General features: G+C 43.9%; 1 protein-coding gene across 3 annotated transcripts in view; it reads right to left on the bottom strand.

Annotated features, from left to right (window-relative positions):
- The window catches only part of ADAMTS3 (ADAM metallopeptidase with thrombospondin type 1 motif 3), a 187,996-nt gene that overhangs the window by 23,367 nt on the left and 142,481 nt on the right, over nucleotides 1-22,148 (bottom strand). For all 3 annotated transcript variants that reach the window (XM_038400570.1, XM_043513265.1, XM_038400574.1), the window contains 10 exons: nucleotides 14,144-14,227; nucleotides 10,977-11,133; nucleotides 9,582-9,687; nucleotides 8,392-8,535; nucleotides 6,168-6,300; nucleotides 5,642-5,755; nucleotides 4,351-4,496; nucleotides 3,158-3,333; nucleotides 1,016-1,149; nucleotides 37-160 (listed from right to left, as the gene is read on the bottom strand). In XM_038400570.1, coding sequence (XP_038256498.1) covers nucleotides 37-160; nucleotides 1,016-1,149; nucleotides 3,158-3,333; nucleotides 4,351-4,496; nucleotides 5,642-5,755; nucleotides 6,168-6,300; nucleotides 8,392-8,535; nucleotides 9,582-9,687; nucleotides 10,977-11,133; nucleotides 14,144-14,227 — 1,318 coding nt within the window. The remainder of the gene's footprint in view (nucleotides 1-36; nucleotides 161-1,015; nucleotides 1,150-3,157; nucleotides 3,334-4,350; nucleotides 4,497-5,641; nucleotides 5,756-6,167; nucleotides 6,301-8,391; nucleotides 8,536-9,581; nucleotides 9,688-10,976; nucleotides 11,134-14,143; nucleotides 14,228-22,148) is intronic.

Genomic DNA, 22,148 nt, shown 5'->3' with positions numbered 1-22,148 from the left:
GGAATATATCTGGGTGCATGAAAGCGCTCAGCCTACCGAGCTTTTTGGGAGTTCGGGTAAAGGTCCCTCTGACCGTTCGGCAATGAGAATTATCTCCACCGCAGACCCCACATTTATCTTCAACTTTGTTGGAACCAATTTCCTTGTCACAGCCCACTTTCTGTAGAGAGGAGAGTAAGAGGAGTATTGTTTTATTTCCCCATTATAAATATCACTGTGGAAAGGAAAGTTCACCCAACAACTGATGTAATCAAATATAAAAATACTTGAAAGACTGTGATTGAATAACACAGTGAAAACTATGAACTGATTCCTGTATTAAACCCATTATTAAAATGAATTGTAAAAAAAGGAACAGGCAACAGAGAAATTCAGGCAGAATTTCTTTTCACTTAGAATCATAGAAACATAGGGCTGGAAGGGACCTCAAGAGGTCATCAAGTCTATCCCCTACACTGTGGTGGGACCAAGTAAACCTTGACAGGTGTTTGTCCAACATGCTTTTAAAAACCTTCAGTGATGGAATTCCACAATCTCCCTCGGAAGCTCATCCCAGAGCTTAACTGCCCTGAGAGTTAGAAAGTTTTTCCTAATATCTAACCTAAATCTCCCTTGCTGCAGATCAAGCCCATTACTTCTTGTCCTACCTTCAGTGGACATGGAGACCAATTAATCACCATCCTCTTCATAAGAGCCCTTAACATATTTGAAGAGGACGGTGATCAATTAAGCTGTTATTACACAGAAAAATGCATCAAAAAAGCAGTAGAAGCAGCTGGCTTAAAAAGAATTATTTAGACAATCAGAGTATTTGTAAGAAATAAACCTGTAGTATAACTATGATTTTAATTAAAATTGGAGGCTCCTGGAAAATATGATTTGGTGAACATTTCATGTTCATAAAATCCGTATCATATGCTGTTTGTTGAATACTACAGTATTTGACCAGCTCTAATTATGATTATCCAATAATGCTGTACAATCAGCAAAACAATCATAAGTAAATTTCACTCACCACACACTCTCCACGCACACAAATGCTGTATGGATCTTTATAAGAACAGCGAGTCCCGTCATGTGCCAGCTGTTTCATATAAGCAACGTCTCCAGTTTCTTTGGACTGGCAGTATAAGTGGCATCTTTTGTTGGCTGAATAACAGGGAAATAGTGTTAACTGTGTGTATTTCAACAACTCAAACATGCTTTAGAAAACAACCAAACCCCACAAAGTTTTAAATCAGTAACAACAGGAATGCTGTATGGGATAAATAAAAAGGAGCCTTAAACAGCTGTGAAACCTTGTGCCTGAATTCAGATGCTTGGTGCTCAATTCTCCACATGAGGTACACTAATTGTTATTATTAGCTTTCATATGTGGAATGTTTCTAGTCCTTTGAGAGGCTAAGCGCCCTCAATTCTCATGGAAATTAGCTCCCTTAGAAATGATTGCACAGGACTAGGCCCGAAACTATTCCAAAAGCAGCTATTCGTTCTGATCCCAACTGAAAGCCAGGGTCAGTATAAGATATTGCCGAATGGCAGAATAATCTAGGCCAGGATTTTCAAAAGAGCCTATGGGAATTAGGCACCTCACTCCCTTAGGTTCCTTTGAAACCCCCCAGCCCTAACCATATTTCTAGATGTCATCTAATTTCATATTCAAAATACTATAAAACTGTATTCTACAAGATAAAACATAGTGAACAAAATGCTGGCAGCAACCCAGAGAGTTCTGTGGTATCTTTTGCTGGTCTGACAATCCAATTTTTATATTTGCATCTGCCATTGTTCACTACAATTAACCAAAAGGGGAAAGATTAAATGGTGTTAATAATAGACAAGGTCTGCTAGGCTCTGGTTGGGGGAGTATAGAAAAGTGAAAAAAATACTGAAGAGATTTTAAAGCAATGCCATTAGGACAGCACATTTGCTAATTTTAGCTGCAGTGGACGAGAGCAGCAGCAATGATTAGACAACGAGCATGGCTACAGTTGCAGATATAGAGTGCTGTGAGTTAAACCAGCCTTCGTAGAGTGTAGTTGGGAAAGTGCTGCAGTCTGTCCACACTGACAGCTACAAGCGCACTGGCATGGCCACATTAGCAGCTCTTGCAACAGCCACAGAGAGCGGTGCATTGTGGTAGCTATCCGAGCATGCAAGTGGCTGCAATGTGCTTTTCAAATGGGGGTGGGGTGGGGTGGAGTGTGACAGGGAGTGTGTTGTGTGTATGTGGGGGGAGAGAGAGTGGGCTTTTGGGAGGGCCTGAGAGCACGTCAGCATTCTGTCTTGTAAGTTCAGACAGCAGCAGACACCTCCTCCCCCTTGCCCCCCTCTCTCTCACACACAGCATTCCACAGTAATGGTTGCTTTGTCTCAGAGCAGATAAGCAGCTGGCTGTCAGAAACGGAGCTTTCAAAGGGCATGTCTGCATTTCTGCAGCAATTCCAAAACAATGAGAAGAGTGGCCACTTGACTTAAGGGGATTATGGGACGTTTCCAGAGGCTGATCAGATCGCAGTAATGCAACACTTTGTTCACGCTGACGCCCGGGCATTTCAGCCACTATGCAACAAGTGTTAATCTTCTCGCCGAGGTGGAGTAAAAAGAGCGCTCAATCCGTGGAGTCAGAGCGCTCTACGTGCCTTGCCAGTGTGGACGGGGAGTGAGCTAGGGTGCCTGGGGCTGCATTAATGCGCTCTAACTCACAAGTGTAGCCAAGCCCAACCTGTCACTCTCATGCAGATATGAGGGAGGGAGGCACATCGGTGCTAGGAAGAGCCTTCTAGCATCTGAGCAGAACGTTGTCACACCCCAACCCTAACAGGGCTTGTGCTGAGTGCCATCAATTCCCACTGGCTCCCACAGCGGGAGCTCAGAGCCCTCAGCACTGTGCAGAATTAAATCCACACCAAAGGGAAAGATGTGGGTAGGTTGGGCTTGGGGGGGTTACAGCAGTGTCTCTGTGGTTGCACCCATTATCACTTCATTCTGGACCATCATTTTTCCTCTTTTTATTCTCACCTACTTGCATTTTAACACTTATTATTTCTGGAAGTGGCAGCATCCCGACACCACCTTCAAATCCCGATGTGCTGTACAGCAGAGCGAGATCCCTGTGGGCGATGAGGTTTAAACACAAAAGTGTAATGGCACTTACAATCAGGGTGCTCATAGGGCAGCCAGTGGTGTTTGCTCTTCTGATACTCGAAATGGGCATTACGCTGCTGACACTGCTGTGCTCTGAAGTCCTCAAAGTGCTTTGGACATTCTTCTGTATTGCAAAGCTGATACTCAAAATTGACACTGGCGCAATCTTGACCACCATTGACTGGCCTAAGGGGGAAAAAGGTTTAAAAGGCTTTTAAAATCCTTGAACATCGGGAGTGGAGATTTTCTGATGGAATGCACTAGTGAAAAACAGCTACAGCAAGAGCAGAGGAGCTTCCCACAGCAAAGCGCTAATCTTACTTTTCAGGGCCAAATTGTCAAAGGCCAGTGGAATGGGTGAGCTTGTAAAAACACTGGGAGAACAAGTAAATGGCAAAGCTATGCATTTGCACTTGCAAAGCGACATTTGTGTGTGCTGGTCAGGTAACTAAATGTACAGACAGCCCATGTGCATGCCCAAGTGGGAACTTTTTCAGATGCAATGTTGTGTATGCACTGGTAATGGCTGATTTATAATCAGATAACATAACTGAAACACAGTTGTCATCTAACAATAGGTCTTGCAGGCTGTAGATGCCACACTCCACTTTCTCTCCACTCTTTTACATTTTCTAATATCATGTAGATGTTTTTGTCAGTGATTTGTTTCTGGAAATTCTAGAATTCTCCAAAGATGATCCCATCCTCCCAACTCCCTGCAAAGAGACTGGCTGCAGGGGGGAGGTTAGAGTCAATGGAATAAAAAGTCCAATTCTTTGGACGGGGTACATTGTAACTTTATAGCCCCTCCATGGTGCCCATACAAATCACTGGAATAGAAGAAGTGCCCCTGTGCACCCTCTGTACAAAGCTTGCGGCACTGGCTCCAGGTAATCTCAGACCCAATGGCCACAACCCTGTGACTCCCTATGCCCTCCCAACAATGCTCAACTCACCCACTGTCTTGTGTGCAGAATTGGCATGGAGCCCAGCTCCACTGAGTTCAAGTGTGTGGCGTCCCAGTGTGCCCAATCTGCAGGTGTCCACCAGCCCACGTGCAGTAAAACCACAGCACTTCTGCTGCACTGCAGAACTGTGGCAGTCCCTTTGCCCAGGTGTGAATGTCATTCACACTGCATCCTACACCTATAAAAACTCCAGACCAATGGGAAATGCCAGTTCAGGAGAGACTTCCAGACTTACATTGGATTGTTGCACTGGCGTGTTCTGAAGCGAATGCCGGTACCACAGGTCCGTGAGCAGGAGCCAAACTTTGTCCAGGATCCCCAGTTGCCATCCTGTTTCAGCTGGTTAGCATTCTTCCACATACAGTGACCTTTATAGCACCACTGAGGAGACCCAGGTGAGAAATAAACAAGTGGAATTACAGCAACCTTATGAACAATGCTCAGGGCTGGATTTTACTGTAACAATCACCCGTTGTAAGGGGCAGCTTGTAGATGCACTGCCCTAGGCACAGACTAGGCCTCCACTCTCAATTCTCGGCTGGAGGAACAGCCTTAAGGAGGAGGGGAGTAGCAGACCTGTGGAGGCCGCTCACCCTTTGTGCTGTGATGTGAAATACAGGTAGGCAGTGCGGGGCAGTGTGCATGCGCTGTACGCCTGCTTCCTCCCCGGCTCCAGCACGTAAAGCTGGATACAATCCAGCCCTTAGTTAACCTGACCGGACTCTTTGGTTGTTTCTTTTTGGCTCAATCCCATGCCTTTGGTTTGTTTCTTTTTGGCCTCCATTCAGCACCAGCATTTTAATTTTTTTGTTTTGTTTTGCAAGATACAATGCCAAAGAGCAGCGTAGGACCTTTTGCTCATACTGTACTGTTTCTAATGTCCATTTACACTGAGATAGAGGGTTAGTCATACGACAGTGCACTTTTTGCTGCTGGCTATGGCATATTTGGATGGCATAAGCAGCTTCTCTGTATCTCAAAGTACATAGAATTTGCTAAACAAACATTTCTAGGCATGTAAGCTGCTAATTAAAAATGAGAGTTAAAAAGCAGGGACCCACCACTGGAGATATTAAAAGAAAAACAGTTAATCCAGGCATATTAGTACTCCGTTAGCCACAGGATGTCTGGACCGCAAGCACCAACATTTAAGAGTAACTACTTCAATCCCAGAGTAAGGGCAAAGTCTGCTACAGTGGCTTCCCACTGCTACTTTCTGGGCAGTTTTCAGATGAGACAAGACTCCAAAAATGTAATGCAAAGCCCACAAGAAGACACTGATGCAAGGTTAGCTCTAAGGTTGGGCTTCAATCTTCTGGCTCCCAACACCATTTCATAAAGTACACCACAATCTGAATTGCTCCTAAAATGAGCCTTGTACAGTGCACATTCTATAGTTCCTCCTTCTTCATGACCTTGGCCTTCATTCCTCCCACTGAAGTCAGGAACTTCTGGGATGAATCCCCCAAACGAGATCTATCCTGACAATTTAAAATAAAAAGATACTGAAAACATAATATACTCACCTTCCCAGGGGCACATTCTGTGCCATCGAGTGGAGGCCCTTTCTTAGTCTTACAGAAGTATGGATTGTCTGGATGGCTACACCACAACTGCTTACATGGGTCAAAGGTTCGAAACTGAAATGTATTAACAAGACCAAGACATTTATTCAATGAAATTAACAATCATGTTACTGATATTGTTCATAGCAGCAATCAGGGCATTAACTATCATCTCATTTCATTAATGTTTAACACTGGTTAAAACTAAGTTGACTACAATACTACCACTATTTAAAACACATCACACTGATGTTCCTCCATGAGAATTACTATCAATTTTGGTAAAACTAGGCATTATAGGCTCCTACATTTTCATGAAACCCCCGGAATGGTCCTAAATGAGTCTGGATACACATTTTACTGGCACTTCAGGCTGTTTCAATTCACTCCGCCTCTCGTAGCCCTCAAAAAAAAATTATGACTACTGAAAAGGGTCAAAAGCAACTAGATAAAATGATTTTAATCCTTAGAACAACCCTGGACATACCGCTGTGCACATTTTGTAGCCGACACCAAAATCAAAGCGGCATTGTTCATCCATGGAATAATTGATTCCTGGCAGTTCAGGAAGTTTGGGCCAATCGTGTTCAAAGGGGTCATCAAGGAGACAGTCATAGGAGCTGTGGGAAGAGAAACACAGAAAGACCATGAGAATACTCAGAGATATTTTCCAACCAACATAGTTACTACTGCTTGTTCTCATCCATTAGAATGTGTGTTCACCACAACACAGGACTCTAACTGATCAGGGGATAATAATATTCCCCTGTGATATCTAGCCCCTGACACCATCTACTCATAGAAATCCCAAATCCTTTGCCCTGAAGGGAGCAGTGTATCCCAGTTTGCCATAAACCACTACTTCTGTAAACCACACAGCACTTGTGAGCACTTACAATAAAACAAAAGTAGGTTTATTTAAGAAAGACTAAAGGTTTAATTAGAAATCAGAGAAAGTGGTGGAAACACATGGTTACAACAGAAAACAAAATCATAAAATGCAAACCTAGGTCTACACTAATAATTATCTTTCCTACCTCACAAAGAAGGTTTTCCTCCAAGAAATGCAGAAATGGTTGGTTCCCCAAGAACCAGGATTCAAACATTCATGAAAACATCCCTGCTCCAGAATGGGTTTCCTCAGTGAATGGATACAGAGAGCTTTGCCCATCTCTATATTATACTAAAAGCAGCCTTTAGTTTCTGTTCATAGGCAGGGCCAACCCCTGTCTTGTTGTAAAGTTCCTTTTCTTTATCTCCAAGTGGTTCTGATTGTTTGAAGTGGCCTTCAATGGTTTCTCATCAAAAGTCCTAGTATTGTGCAAGGGGAAACAATTGCGCCTTGCACTGCATCACCAGCTAAACAGGTTGGAGTGACAACTCTCTCCTGCCTGAATGGGCCATCACCACGACACATTATCCCCGGTGACTAATTTTTTACTCCCAAGTCCATAAAGCATACTGTCAGTGTAAATACATGGTTCCTTAAATATTACCCGTACCTACATCTCACAATTATGAATCTTGACAAGTTACAATCTTTCTGTAAATACCTTACACGGTACTCTTTATAGATAAATATCTGTAAGATATATTTGGTTTAGTGAGTTTGTCATGTCTCAGGTGAGATGAGTGTGCAGAGAACAGAGCCAGTAGACCAGTTTGTGAAGCCCTGAATCATTTCTCTCTCAGGCAACACTCCCATTTAGATCAGTGAGTCGGGACTGAAGGAGTAGGTCTCAGGTGTGCAACAGTAAGATGTCAAAATGGCAATAAAAATCACTCTCCATTCTGCTGTGCTTTTATATATATTCACATATATACAAATTTAAAGATTTTCCTCTTTCTCCAGCCATTTTGCAATTCCCCTTTTCTGCTTTCAGGGCTCCATCCTGCCATCATTTCAAATACACAAACTCCCACTGAGTTAAGGGAGTTTTGTATTCACAAGAATTTCAGAGTTTGCAAAATCAAGGACCCTGACCCAAAGTCCACTAAAGTCACTGGAAAGACTCCCACTGATTTCAGCGATTTTGGTTCAGGCCCTTTATGAGGACTTGTTGCTGTTGACTTAGTGCTTCTTTAAAAAAGTCAAGATGGAAGCGATGTGGCTGCCAGAAAGGAGATTTGGAAAGTTGATGTTCTGTTAAAGTGCAGGCATATTCATTTGCAGTGGCACCTTTTAAGATTGAATTCCTATTTAAATTTACAAATCACAAGCATGAATCCATCTCAAATCCATGCACTTATACACAGTGGAGGCCTGTTACTCTTCTCCCCAGCACAGAAAGGATCTAAAGGGCAGAAAAGGTACTGAATCTCTGGCAAGAGTCAGCAAAGAGGACGCAGCACGCTCCCTCGACAGCCACGCTGCCATTAGCCAAGTGCTCCTTGCTCCCCACATGACATTCAAGGGGGATCAATACCTCACAGGGGGAAAATGGCATTGCAATAAGCATATCAGCCACACAGAGTGGCTTCCAGTAGCCTGACATCTCTCCAAAACCTCAGATGCCCCAATTCCAGTTGGGCCTGCACAAAGGAGCTTTTGCAGCTCACAGGGGTCAGGGGATCATGTTGCTCCCTGGTGGTCTGTGCTGAGATTTCCCTCTTTCTCTCCTCTGCTGAGTACAGTGGAAGGAAGCATGTGAGCTGACAGCACAAAGTGCTATTTCATGAATAACTACACTTAGACACCAACAGGTCCTTACTGTATGTATCTTTTGAGCTCTTGGCCACTGCACCGGGACCAGTGGTAACGATGAAAGGCAGCCTGCACCAAGGGAGCCATGACGCTCCCCATAGCGGTCTCATCCCCACACCTGTTCCCTTGCCCGTCATGCTCCATTCCCAGCCTGAAACAAAGAGCAGCTGTCAGATGCAACAAAATCTGTGTTGTTCACACCAAAAAAGGCAGGGGAGGAGGGTTAAACAATTCACACTCCGCATAGTTTTGTTAAAAAGGGATTTTGTTTTTATGTCCTACAAATACCATTAAATGGGACTCTCTGCTAATGACAAAATACCCATGGATGGACATTAAAGAGTTCCTGAAAGATTGTTTCTTTAATGCATCTCTTCATTGATTTTATTTTTAATTAACTGAACAGAAATCAAAGGGCTTATCAACACTTGAAAGTTAATTCAGATTAAGGTAGGCTGTGAATTTAAAGCAAAATAAATATTCCTCAGTAACCCAGGTGTGGACACACTTATTCTGGAATAAGAGTATGTTATTCTAGTTTAGTTAAGACACAATGGAATAGCTATTCCTAAATAACTCCATGAATAGACAAACCCTAAATTTAGGATGATCCATACTTATATTCTTGATATTAAAACAAATAGGCAAATAGAGATAAATCTCCATTTATCACAAATAGAGGACTACTTGTTCACAAATTCATGTGTCCACTTTTGCACACTCATTTACCACATGACTGAGGAACCTGGACTACTAATTTTAAAAATCAGACTCTCAGTGACATTAATTCATCCAGCTGGCTAACGGAGATATTTTGTTGAACAAACCATTCCAGACTTAATTCCCTGAAACTTGCCACATCTGATAAATATACAATAGCATTTAGTGAAGCAACAGGTAGAAGTCCATGTCGCTTGACAAACCACAGTCACTGTTGAATGCAATGCATCAAAACAGTATTCCAATGCCTTCCATTTTTGACTTAGATATAAAAATCCACCACATGGAATTTTACAAAATAAGATTTTGTCCCGCATTTACCTCTTCATTGATTAAAGCTCCTGTGAATAGCAAAGGAATAAGAAATATAAGGAGATTTGCCATGCGCATAACCCCCATGAGAATAAAACTGTTTTGTGCAAGCAGGAGAAGACGCCCCATGCTTTATGTTGCTCAGGTTGTAACAGTAAGACTTACACATGACCAGTTTCATGGGCAACTACAAAAGCTGAAGAAAACCCATCCTCATGGTTGAGAGTGCAGCTTCTTACAGGGTGACACATGCCAGTGACGGGAGCGTATCCTGTTGAGAGCAATACAGTTTGGGTTTGTTTCCTTTAATTTTTTTTTAATTAGATAACCCATAAGATTTACTGGTTTTGCCTATAAAAACCCATTGTGAAGTAGTTAGCTATATGCTTCCCTGCGGCAAGATCAAGCTAGGTCAGCTGCAAACGTCCATCTCTATCTGAGTGGGAGAGGAGGTTGATGAACTTCTTTTGGAATGTGATGGTCTTGGATTCCTTCATAGTTATTGTCTTGATGTCCAATTTCTCCACCCACTTTAAAGCAGTTTTTCTCATTAAAATAACTACCACACAGATTAAAGTGCTGTGACAAACCTAAAAGCCACGCCTGGTTTATTAGCAATCTACATTGTTTTCTAGACACTTACATATTTACCACCAAAATTCATGAAATGATGTTCCAGTCTAACTTGGAGGCAAAGTTTTCAGCAATAGCTTTTTTTGTCATGCTGATATTAATATTTTCAGTTTTAGTCTAGGTCCCTTTTCGTGTTGTCTGTCTTTTTGTCAGCAACATCTGAAGTCTTCCTCAAGGGAGAAAATCTCCACCTTCATCTATTAGGACAGATGTACAAATTTAGGCCAAATTTTTCAAAAGCACCTATTAGTTTTGGATCTTCCAATTTTGGGGAGGCTGACTTGAGACACCTTAGTCTTGGTTGGGAGAAGTGGTGAAAACTCAACTCCAACTAAGGAGAATGGCAGATGTTCAGCTCCTTTGAAAATAAAGCCCACAGTGTCTCAAGATGGGCATTGAAAACACGGTGCTTCGTTCATGAACAGCTATGGGTACTGGAAGTGTATTTCACCTCATATGGGTTTGTGCTAGCCGATAATGTGAATTTTACAAAGGAATGTATAATTGACACCACAGTGGTCAATTACATAAACCACATGAAGTTGTTGTTGCTCCATGACTGGTTAACATATGTAACTAATACCTTGTCTACAAGAGAAAGTTGCACTGTTAACTTGAGGAGTGATTTTAAACAGATTTAGCTGAATTGATGCAAACCCCTCCATGGAAAATCTTCTCTCTCTTTAAGTGGGGTTTGTTACCATTTAGCTTAAGTTGGTGTTGATGTTAAACTGGAATACGAGTGTCTTATAGGGGTTTGCACTGTTTTAATTAAATTAGTTCAAACACTTGCTTAAGTGCTTTGCTGAATCCTAACCTATGCTCCCTAATTTTTTAAGATCAATGAACACAACTTTCACATTTCCCCCCCTTTCTTTCATGCATTATTAAAAAACAAATAATTCTGCTACAGACTGGTTGCTTTACCTTGCATACCAGCAGGCCCAAAATCTTGCCTGGTTAAAAAAATTGCATGATCATGGTGCTCAGAATGATTGGGATCCGATTTCTGTTGTTGGTAGGCCCAGCGGCAAACATTCTCCAGGCTTCTTGAGGGGTTTCCCCTTTCAATCAAGCTGACAGACTAGAAGAGAGAAATAAATTCGAATCAAGAGCTTAGTGGTGTGTTCCCTGAACTTGGCGTCAGGACATTTAAAACAATTATTTTCTCGTAAGGTTTGCCTACAAGGTGAGAGTTAGTGAATGGCAAGCCAGGGTGCAAATCTATAGCACACTAGCTTGTTATGCACTAACTCACCATTTGGACCGTGCTACAGTGCACTAGAAGTTCTGTAGTGTCTCAAAGTGCACCTTGGAGCTTTTAGTGCACTATAGCAGGGTCCAGACACCGAGTCAGTACGGGGCAAGCTAGTGCGCTGTAGATTCACAGCCTGGCTTGTCACACACACCCTTTGGACAAGCCTCCAGGGAGCTCTTCTCTGAGCACTGAGCAATCACTCTTTTCACTCCTCTCCAGCTCATGCCAGCCTTTTGCCCCATCAAGTTGCTCCACAACTCATGTACAATATTCCCCATGGGCTCGATTCACCACTGTCTGCACGCTTGTGCCGTCATTTGCCCCTGAGCAAAGTGGGTGCAAAAAGCCACCACATCAGAACAATGGCATTTTACAAGGACTCTGCACAAGTGTTAATGACTACACAAAAGCCAAGGTCATAGGGAATCAGGGTAGTCAGAGAGAATCATTAACAATGTGTTTCCTCCCAGCTGCTAGCACCCCTGGTTTGGTTGCAGGCCATCAGGCCAGTTTGTTGGCTTGCACGTAAGGGACTTTTCAGAAAACACCACAAGTGTTTATATTCTTTATAAAAATAACAGTCTTTTTGTATAAAATGTAATGTGGAGGGCAAACACACAAACGATACAGCTACTACAGCAGGACAATTTTAATCACACAGCTGGGAGCTGCTTACATTTTAAACCGCTGGAAGAGAATGTGCCATTTGGTTAAGATAAACTAGACTGCTGTGACACACACAGTCTACGGTAATCGGCAAAGAAAGTCTGAAATGATAAAAAACATACTGGACAGATCTTCAGCTGGGGCAAATCAATGTAGCTCCAGTGGACCTACGTTGATGTACACCAGACGAAGATCTGGTCCCTCTGAGTCCTGTCTGGCTCCTGCTACACTATATACACAAGCTCTATGTGTTCAGAGTAATATTTAACAATCAAGGAAACACTGAAATGGCCTTTTCACCTACCTAAGTTTAGTGCCCTATTGAAATAGAAGAATGTGAGCTTTACCAAACATAGAACAGACCTGGATGCTTCCTTTCGGTTTTTGAATAATGTAATAAGCATCTGTTGCAAAGCCCTCTAAGTGCTTTTTAAGAGGAAAATCAATGTAAAATATATTAAGATTACACAGGGCAGACCATGGCGGAGCTCAGCATGATCTGGGGGGAAGGGAGGGAGACACAAAAAGGAAAAAGCTTCCTAATTATAGGCATGGCGGGGATATGCTGGCATGCTGCAACTGGCAAAGAAGACATCCTTTGCTTTGACAGCAATTGGCTTGATTCACTAAGGTCTTCTGCTGGCAGAAACTCAGTGTAATGGCGTGACACCTACACCTTGCAAGTGCCCCTTCTGGTCGTGTGTCTGCAGTCTTTAAACAGTCCCAGCTCTGGAGTTGGGCTGTACCTCGAGGGCTTCCTCCCTGGAGGCAATGTTTTTCCCCTCTTGGTATGTTCTGGCCACAGTTCTGCAGCTGGGCCTCTTAACAGTTCAGTTCCCCTTCTGGGGGTTTATTGCTCTCCGATTATAGGCCACTTCCCCAGTGGTCTATGGGGAATGGGGGACCCAGGCCTGCACACTACTCCGGATCCCAGCCAAGGGACCCTCAAAATAGCAGCCACGCGCCACAGTGTCCTGTTAATTAAACTGCTTTCAGTTCCCTGGGCCACTTCCCCATAGGCCCAGCCTTCACTGATGCTTCACCTTTGGCTCAGGGCTCTTCTGTGTTCAGGCCCAGCAATGAGCCAGGAGCTCTTTCTTGCTCCCCCAGTCCCTGCCAGTACTGAGCTGTCCATGGTGCTGCAGTTCCCTCTGGCCAGCCAGGAACACCAGCAGCACCCCTCTGGCTCCAGCAAGGGACTGTCTCTGGCTCTGCAGCTCCTTTTTATATGGCCCTCCTGGGTCCTGACTGGTTACTCCCTACAGCTTCTCTGCTTGGCTAGCCCTTTACGGCCTCCCCCTGATTGGCCTCCCTTTGTCTTGCTAGGCTGCTCAGAGGACTTCCCTCCACTGCTCCTTTTCTGGGATGGGTGTGGCAGGTCCCTGAGGCCTCCAGCAGGGGACCTCTGGTCATAGTCCACCCCATCACACTCAGGCAGTGGACTCTGATGAAACAAAGTCTGCCCAGAGGGGGTTTGCAATCATACAAGGCATCTGCAACCCATTCTGTCAAGGGGGCTCTTCTGCCCATCCCTAAAGTAGGTGGCACTGGCAAGGGAAGGACATAGACAGAACACATATTAGGAGAATCTCTCATGCAGCTGGGCTCCTATGAAGACTGTTCTCTCCTGGGGGGCATATCTCCTTAGTCACAGCTGCCACCCAAGTATTATGGAGGATGCAGACTAAAACCCCCAGCACCATGTAGACCAAATCAAGCCCAGCATACGTAGCGTGAAGCAGAATTTAAATAAAGTGGATTGGTATCACAGGAGAAGGATATACTGCATAAGGAGCATTTCATTGACTTACATCCTCCCAGCTTGATAGGGACCAAAAGTTACCCTCATCTTCCAGCTGTTGGCGTTTGGTGAGAAATGGAGCACAAGAACAGTTGTGTCAGCATCACAGGAAGGGGCACAAGGACAGTTGTGTCAGCATCACAACAGGTGCTCTTGTATGCAGCCTCAGAGAAGAGAAGAGAATTCACCAGTTTTTGGCTGAGGCAAACAGGTGACGTAGCTCTCAGAAACTGCACTGCTACTGCCTGCGGTGCAGGATCCCTGTCTCCACTGCTGCCAATCCAGCAGCACCCACCAGCACCAAATTAACTGACACTGAAATATAATTGTGAAGATTAAGATGCAGAACTCATTGAAATGCCTTTTTACCTTCGCATATCCCAGCATTATCATTCGCACCAGCACCACATTTATGTGGACACCAAGGGATTCATCGTGGTAAATTTCATTCACCTAAGAATGAGGGGAAAATAAAAGATAGATAAAACAAGTCATATAGAGAGAATATTAAAGTGCATGTACAATTATATAACTCTCACACTTAGAGAGTTATATTTGCTCATAAGGAAGTAGAATTAAAGTCTTAAAATGTTTCCATGCACATTACAATTCCAGTTGTAACAAACCTTCTCATAGAGAACTTGATCAAAACCAACTGATGTCAATGGGATGACTACAGTTGACTTTAATGGACTTTGGATCAGGCCCATAGTGAAATTGTTCTTTGAAAAAAAAAAGACTTTTCTAAGTTCTGAACCTGCGAACACTTAAGCATGTGCTTAACTTTATTCACATGAGTAGTCCCATTGTAGTAAATGAGATTATTCACATGAGAAAATTTAGGCATGTGCAGGATTGGGGCCTATCAGAGGGTATCACTGAGGATATTTTTTATTTCCTTTATTTTGATTTAAAACTTACAGCGGGATTTTAAAACAAGTAAAGTTTGCAATGATATAAAACAATTACAGTCCACTGCCATAAAAATGGTTCATGTCACCCACCAGTGAAAAAAATCCATCAGCTGTACCTTATATCCCACAACCACTTGGTCCACAAGCATTTTAGAGAATAGACAGTGTATAATTCATATGGCACAAAACACCCCTGGGTATATTTATTATTATTTCCTGGGGCTTTCCATCGTTGTCAGAGTGGCTCTTTTGCTGCCCCATGATTTCTTTCCCCTTCCAGTCCTCATGGATATCTCAAGTGTGCCATCTGGCCATTTGAACCGAGGATGAGTTCCAGCATCTGTCCCCAATTGCTTTGTCTAGCAAATGTCTAACATCAGTTAGGTCAAATGCTTCGGATTACTACATGAGTTGGGAAAAAGCTTGGGTATTTTTTATTTAAAAAAATGGACTTTATTAAAATTCTACACCCAGTGGGCCAAACCCTGCAAACCTCACTCAAGCAAATTTTGTCAGTGTCTGCGAGAGGTTTTCCCTCAGTAAATACTTCAGGATTCAGATACTTACTATCTGCTTCTGTCTGGAGAAAGACATGAAAAACTAGGCAGCAATCCTGCACACACTTATGCATGTGCTTAATTTGAAGGGTCTGAGTAATCCTGCTGACTGCAAACTAAGCTTAAACTCAATGGGAAGAGGACTTCCAAATCCCTTAAGTGGCTTTGAAATTCTCAGCTGGAAGTTTTAAAGTCAACAGCATTGCCAGAAAAGAGAGGCATAAGCATTGCACCACAGCTGGTCTATCACTGACACCCTCAAATATACTCCATTTCTCTAAATCAACATGTTCCATCTAAAAATCCTTTAATCATATGAAAACATACAACATCTAAGCATTTCAGTTGGGGTTGGTTCTGCTTTGAGCAGGGGGTTAGATGACCTCCTGAGGTCTCTTCTAATCCTAATCTTCTATGATTCTATGATTTTGGAAGATGAGTTACTATATAAAAACAACTTCTGTCAATCTATGCCAACATCATAGGCACCAACTCTGTGGATGCTCCAGGGCTGGAGCAGCCACGGAAAAAAACAGTGGGTGCTCAGCACTCACCAGTCACCTGCCGATCAGCTGTTCGGCAGCAGGCGCTTGGGGGAGGAGCCGGAGCAGGGGCAGGAAGAGGCGGAGTGAGGGTGAACTCTTGGGGGAAGGGGTAGACTGTGAGGATGTGAGGATGGAGCACCCACCTGGAAAAATTAAAGTCAGCGCTTGTGGCAGACACCCACCCAAAAGTGAATCTCATGATACCACAAGACTCCAGTTCCAAACGGCAATAGAAATTACACAGGGAAGAAGTAGTTGCATTGCTCTTAAGCCCCCTTTGCAAAGCAATTTGTGAATCTGCACAAAATGCCAAATTTTGCTCTTGGAGGACTCTAGTGGAAACTGCACTCAAGGGTGGGATTTTGCTCTAAAAATTTCTTTAGAAGAAACTAACACTCCTGTCCATGGTTAAAGGTAAAAGAAGACAAAAAATTGGGGACATGTCATGAAAGGGATCGAGAATTATATAGGTGGGTCAAAATTTCCTTTTTCCTGAACCAATGGTATGTCTGGAAGTGTGGGGGGAGGAGGTCAAGAAAGTCTTCTCCCACAGGTATAAATTATGGGTTAGAACATCTGGAGATCATAAATAAAGTTACTCATCCTCCTCAAATGAAATAAATAATATGTTATGGACTAATTGATGCAAAATAAATAGCAGTGCTCAGAAGGAGATTGGTATATTTGTACATAATTAAAGAGGGTTTTTTTAGTCAGGCTAAAAAGAGACATTTCTTGCATAGGGGGAAAAGAGTGCCATTCAGTGTTGTCCAGTCTGTGGGACCTGGCTCAAATATACACTATGTGGTTCTAAAAATCATGACCTTTTAGGACCAGCTGAGAATGAATTGTTGGCAATGCACACAACTCACACCACTTGCCTTATGAAGCAGTTATTGAGGAGTTCGGTGATTTATTTCTCATATTCTCTCTCCTGACGAGGTGCAATATTATAACTCCCCACAATGGATTTTTGTAGTGGAACAAAGAAAGTGTCCTAGTTTCACAATCACTGATAAATGCACCAGCTGATGAACACTCAAGGAATCAACAAACAAAAAGTGATTCATGCCCTTATGCCAGTAGATAGCGGGCCTCCCTTCGCTGACTCTAGTACTGGTACAAAGTTCCGGATTGATCTAGAGATGCAAGACCTGTATTTATCTACAATATAGATTTAGCACGGCCTGTGGTAGTTCAAAGTCTCCTCTCTGTGTCCCTCTAATGTACATTAAACTAACCTGAAGACACACCTGGAAGACTGAGAGATTAGTTTGAGTGCCTGACCTTTCTCTCGAGTCTGTCAACAAGAGTAATAACTAGTGCCAAGCACAGCAGTGGTTTTGGTCATGTAAAACCAGTTCTCCAGGAAGTGCAGTTTTCTCACAGGCCACCAAGCACCCATGAGAAACTAATCTCTTTCTAACATTACTGTTGGGGGTGAGAGATAACCTAGTCACCTAGACATGAAACGCTCCTTTGTTCCGTCACTAATTCTTGGATGCATCATCCATTTCCCTAGAGCATGGGAAATGTTAAAGCCTTTAAAATGTATGCAGTGCTGTTGTAGCCATGTTGGCCCAGGATATTAGAGAGACAAGGTGAGTGAAGTTATACCTTTTATTGGCCCAACTTCTGTTGGTGAGAGAGACAAGCCTTTGAGCTTATCACAGAGCTCTTCTTCAGGTCTGAGAAATGTACTCATTTTAAAATGGCGCACTTTAACCTGTGGAGGATCCTTCTGACATGTTCCTAAAGAAATGTCATACATAGGTCACTTCACACTGATTTTCCTGGTTTCCTCACAAAGTTATTTTCCCTTAAAGTTCAGATTTTGCAAAAAGCTGTTGCTTTATTTTGTACAAAACATCTTTCCTACACTGTCCAGTACTTTGGAATATATGCTGAATTTAGATTAATCCCCTTTGTTCATTACTCTGTTAGGGCCAAATTCTCCACCCTTGCTCCTGTGGAGTGGTATCTTAGTCCACAAGCTGTCTCATTGAAATCATTGGGTAAAGTATTATCCCACATAAGCCAGAATGGCAGAATCCGGCCCTTAGAAGCTTAACAATAAAGAGCCAAGTTGAACCTTTAAAACGTGTGCTCAGCAAGGGGCAGCAGTAGCTCTCTTCCCAGGAGCAGAGTAGGGAGGGAGCTGTGATTTGCCACATGAGATGCAGATTACTTCATCCTCTGCTTTTGTTCAAGTATTTTTAAAAAACAGGTTAGACGGATTGTAGTAGCAATATAAAGGGTTCTCCTGAAGCACTACTTGCTGCTCGGTACTGGGCCCAGTACCAGGATCAGGCAGTGCCTGGATGTCCCATGACTCTCCAAAGACAAAGAACAGGAACATCTCATGTATGACTTAGAAACCAGTGGGAGATTCCAAAAAGGCCACTGGACTAGTGGTGGGCCCCAGTGATCCCCTGGCCACCCACCTGAATGTACTCCCATAGGGGAGTAGTGCCTTAGTGGAGAGTAGTGAGAGTGGCTGGGAAACACAGGCCCCAGCCTGACTCAGAGTCAGATGACTCTCTGTCCACTGACCCAGGAAGGGCTGCTCCCGACAGTGCTTGAGACCAGTGCCGAGTTGCAGAAGGATGCAGCGCAGCCAACATTGCAGGCTTTCCCCTCAACCATACCGATGGACATGCAATTTGAGGCTGTGGAGGCTGACATGGTACCAAGCGGTGCACGGTTGTTGCTGGTGCCCCCCTGTCTGCTGGTACCGAGAGCATCATCTGCTGCACCGCGGTTGACACTGGCACTGCAAGGCTACGCAGATCTCTTGCTGCCACAAGAGCAGCGTGGTCGCTAACGAGATGGTCTCAGGACCATATGGTGCCACAGATATAGAAGATGCTCCTTCGGGCTCTGGACTCCCTGGCACCAACTTCTGCAGTGCCACACAAGAGGAGTGTTTAAGTCTCAGTTGCAGTCTACTCTTATCCCCAGGCCTAAATGACCCTGGGCGGTCTGCTTAGTGGTCTTATGCCTCTTCTTAGGCACTGGGGAGGGTGAGCAGTGTCAGAACTCAGAAGCAGCTTGGAGATGACATGCCGTGGTGACATTAACACAGTGGACGCAGAAGGTAAGCAAGAGGAGACTGAATACAAGATCCTGTCTTTGATCAGTGCCACCAATTCCTGTTCAAAGCTTTGTACAGTAAATTGGGATAATTGTTAATCTGCTGATTAGATTTTAACATCCAAAAATATTTAATAAATTTCAATTGGTATTCTATTGTTATAAGTGTGATTAATCGTGATTAATTTTTTTGAGTTAAGCGTAATTAATTGACAGCCCTAATACATATTTATCTGGAATCCACTTTGAGATGCCCATTTCCCTCTGTATGAGCTGAATTTTGCTAAATTAAAGCTGACTTTTTTCATGGTTATCATGGTACAAACACTCTGAAAGCTTGGAAATATACAACTAGCCCAGTGGTCCCCAAACCTTTTAGGGTTGCACCTCGCCTTACCCTTGCCAGTGCCTCCCCTGGAGCTGGGGCTGTGGCTCCTGGGGGAGGGGAATGTGGATGGGGTAAGGGGGCCGAGGCTGGGGAGAGGGCTGGATCAGAGCTGGGAGGCGCTCCCTCCCCACTCCCCAGTGGTGGCCCCCAAACATTCCTCTGTGCCCCCCTGGCAAGAGGTGCCTCACAGTTTGGGAACCTCGGGACTAGCCAGGCTTCATGAGAATATTACAGAGAACTTCTGGTGCTGCTTGACATGAAGGCATCTTAGTCTGAGCTGTGCCAAGCAAGCACATTCAATTAAAAAAATGGCAGATTAACACCCCAAATGCCTAGTATACTTGCTCTGTACTCTAATAATAGTTTATAGTCATAATGTCAGGAATGCAACTTATGACTTAAACATGCTGCCTTACGAGGATTTTCCTTACCATGCTGCTAAGGCACTCACATTATTAAAAAAGGCTTCTCAGTGAGAGAAAAGGTTAAAGTGCTGGATTGTCATGTGAACTCTACACTAGCTATTGAGGAGGGAAGCAAAGACTCTTGACAGAGAAATGCTTAACAAAAATTAGGGAAATTCAAGTACCAGTTATAGAGAGCCTGATCTCCACAGCCTTGCCTTTATGTAGTCATTTACAGTCGTGTAAAGAGAGTGTAAAATACTCAGTGTTTTACATGCACTTTGTACAGGTGAATGACAGGTGCAAGGCAGCAGAAAAAATCAGCCCCACCGTATTTTGTTATCAGCTACTACTATGAATAATGCAGACTACTCCCTAATATAATCCATATAGAGGCCCCGATTTTCTGGCATTGGAAGAGTGAAGTGTTCAGCCACCTGAGTGTCTCTCAAATTCTCAGTGGTAACATGGATTAGAGCAGCATTAGGGCTGCCATAACTTTTGCTGCAATGACCCCCCAGGGACTGACTGCCAGCTGAGAACAGCAGGAGGAGAGTGAGTTCTGGTTTTGCCCCTTCTTATTCCTGGCAAACCCCCTAAACTGGGGGCTAGGAAGGGGGCCTGAGCAGAGACACTTCAAGAACTCTACACCAGTGAGGGAGTTCCCCTTACACCAGGCTCCATTTCCAGTCCCTTTACACTGCTGGAGCAATAAAGGAACTAGGGTGGCAGAGAGAACCAAGCCCATAGTACATCTCCATTACTGATCACCTCCTTGCCTTTTGGCTTACAATTCCCTGTGTGTACCCACAGTTTCCCTGGCACTGAATTCACAAGTCTAATCTCCTTAAATCTCACCTCAATAATTTGGGCCACCTCCAAATTATCAGAGAGGTGGGTGACAGACACCTCCCACATCCCGACTTTCACATTCCTCCCAGGTGAAGCAAGGCCATATTGATAAGACAGGTAAGGCTCTCAAAGAACACAGGCCTATCAGTGGAATCTAACATTGCATTAACCTAACACTGCTCTTTCTGTCTTCACTATACCTGTTAGGGGCATGTATCTGTCTTTAATCCTCTGTTCTCCAGAACGAAGATGTCGCCTAGCACCTAGAGCACTAGACTGAGGTTCAGGAGAGCTGGGTTCTATTCCTGGCTCTGCCACTGGCCTGCTGGATGACCTTGAGCAAATCACTTCCCCTCTCTGTGCCGCAGTTTCTCCATCTGTAAAAAGGAGGGAATGATACTGGCCTTTGTAAAGTGCTGTAAGACTGACTGATACAAAGCACTCAATAAGAGCGAGATATTAACTATCAGCCCTTCATTCCTTTCTGTTGTGCACTCAGACTCTGATCACTTTCCCAATAATCAACTTACTCTGAGGTTACATTCTTTCCCTTTCTGAAAGAAACTGAATATACGGAAGAAATTTACAAAAGTAACGGTGTTGAAGCAGTAGCTGTGCTAGTCTGTATTCGCAAAAAGAAAAGGAGTACTTGTGGCACCTTAGAGACTAACAAATTTATTAGAGCATAAGCTTTCGTGAACTACAGCTCACGAAAAAACCACCAAATGCATCCGATGAAGTGAGCTGTAGCTCACAAAAGCTTATGCTCTAATAAATTTGTTAGTCTCTAAGGTGCCACAAGTACTCCTTTTCTTTTTGTGTTGAAGCATTTCTACTTCTGTTCACTTACAACCAATTCCACTCTGGTTAAACCACCTGTTCCCATTGGCAGCTTTTGTCTGACGACTTGGGAAAACCCAGTGTTAATGACTTTCAGTTCTTGAACTGTAAAAGCTATTGGCATTTCCTCCATATCCTCAGATTCCTTTCAGATAAAATACTGACGTTCTCACACAGAAAGGCATGGTTATTAATTAATAGGGTTAACTAAAGGATAGTTGGTGATTCATGAATTGATACCATCATTTAACTTCCTCAGTATAGCTCATGGCATGATGACATTTTTAAGAGGTTTTGACCTAATGTTCCTCTCTCTACCATCCCTACTTGACAGCTGTTAATCACTGAATTAATACAAAAGGCCAAAGTTGACCCTCAGGTACACCCAGTGGTAAGCTGGAGCCGGTTCCCACCGGTTCGCTAGAACCGGTTGTTAAATTTAGAAGCCCTTTTAGAACCGGTTGTTCCGCGAGGGACAACTGGTTCTAAAAGGGCTTCTAAATTTAACCGGCCAAAAGTGACGCCTTAGGTGCCGACTCCATGGGTGCTCCAGCCCTGGAGCACCCAAGAGGAAAATTTGGTGGGTGCAGAGCACCCACCGGCAGCTCTCCTCCCCGCCCCACCCCTAGCCCCAGCCCACCTGCGCTCCACCTCCACCTCCTCCCCTGAACACGCCGCCCTGCTCTGCTTCTCCGCCCCCCGCCCAGGCTTCCCGGAAATCAGCTGCTCGCGCGGGAAGCCGGGGCGGGCTGAGAAGCAGGCCATGGTTTCCCGCTCAGGC

This window comes from Dermochelys coriacea, chromosome 4 (assembly GCF_009764565.3).
Source record: "Dermochelys coriacea isolate rDerCor1 chromosome 4, rDerCor1.pri.v4, whole genome shotgun sequence".
In the NCBI taxonomy this organism is placed as follows: domain Eukaryota; kingdom Metazoa; phylum Chordata; order Testudines; family Dermochelyidae; genus Dermochelys; species Dermochelys coriacea.
The sequence above is the reverse complement of the archived record's forward strand: the minus strand, read 5'-3'. Positions and strand labels throughout refer to the sequence as shown.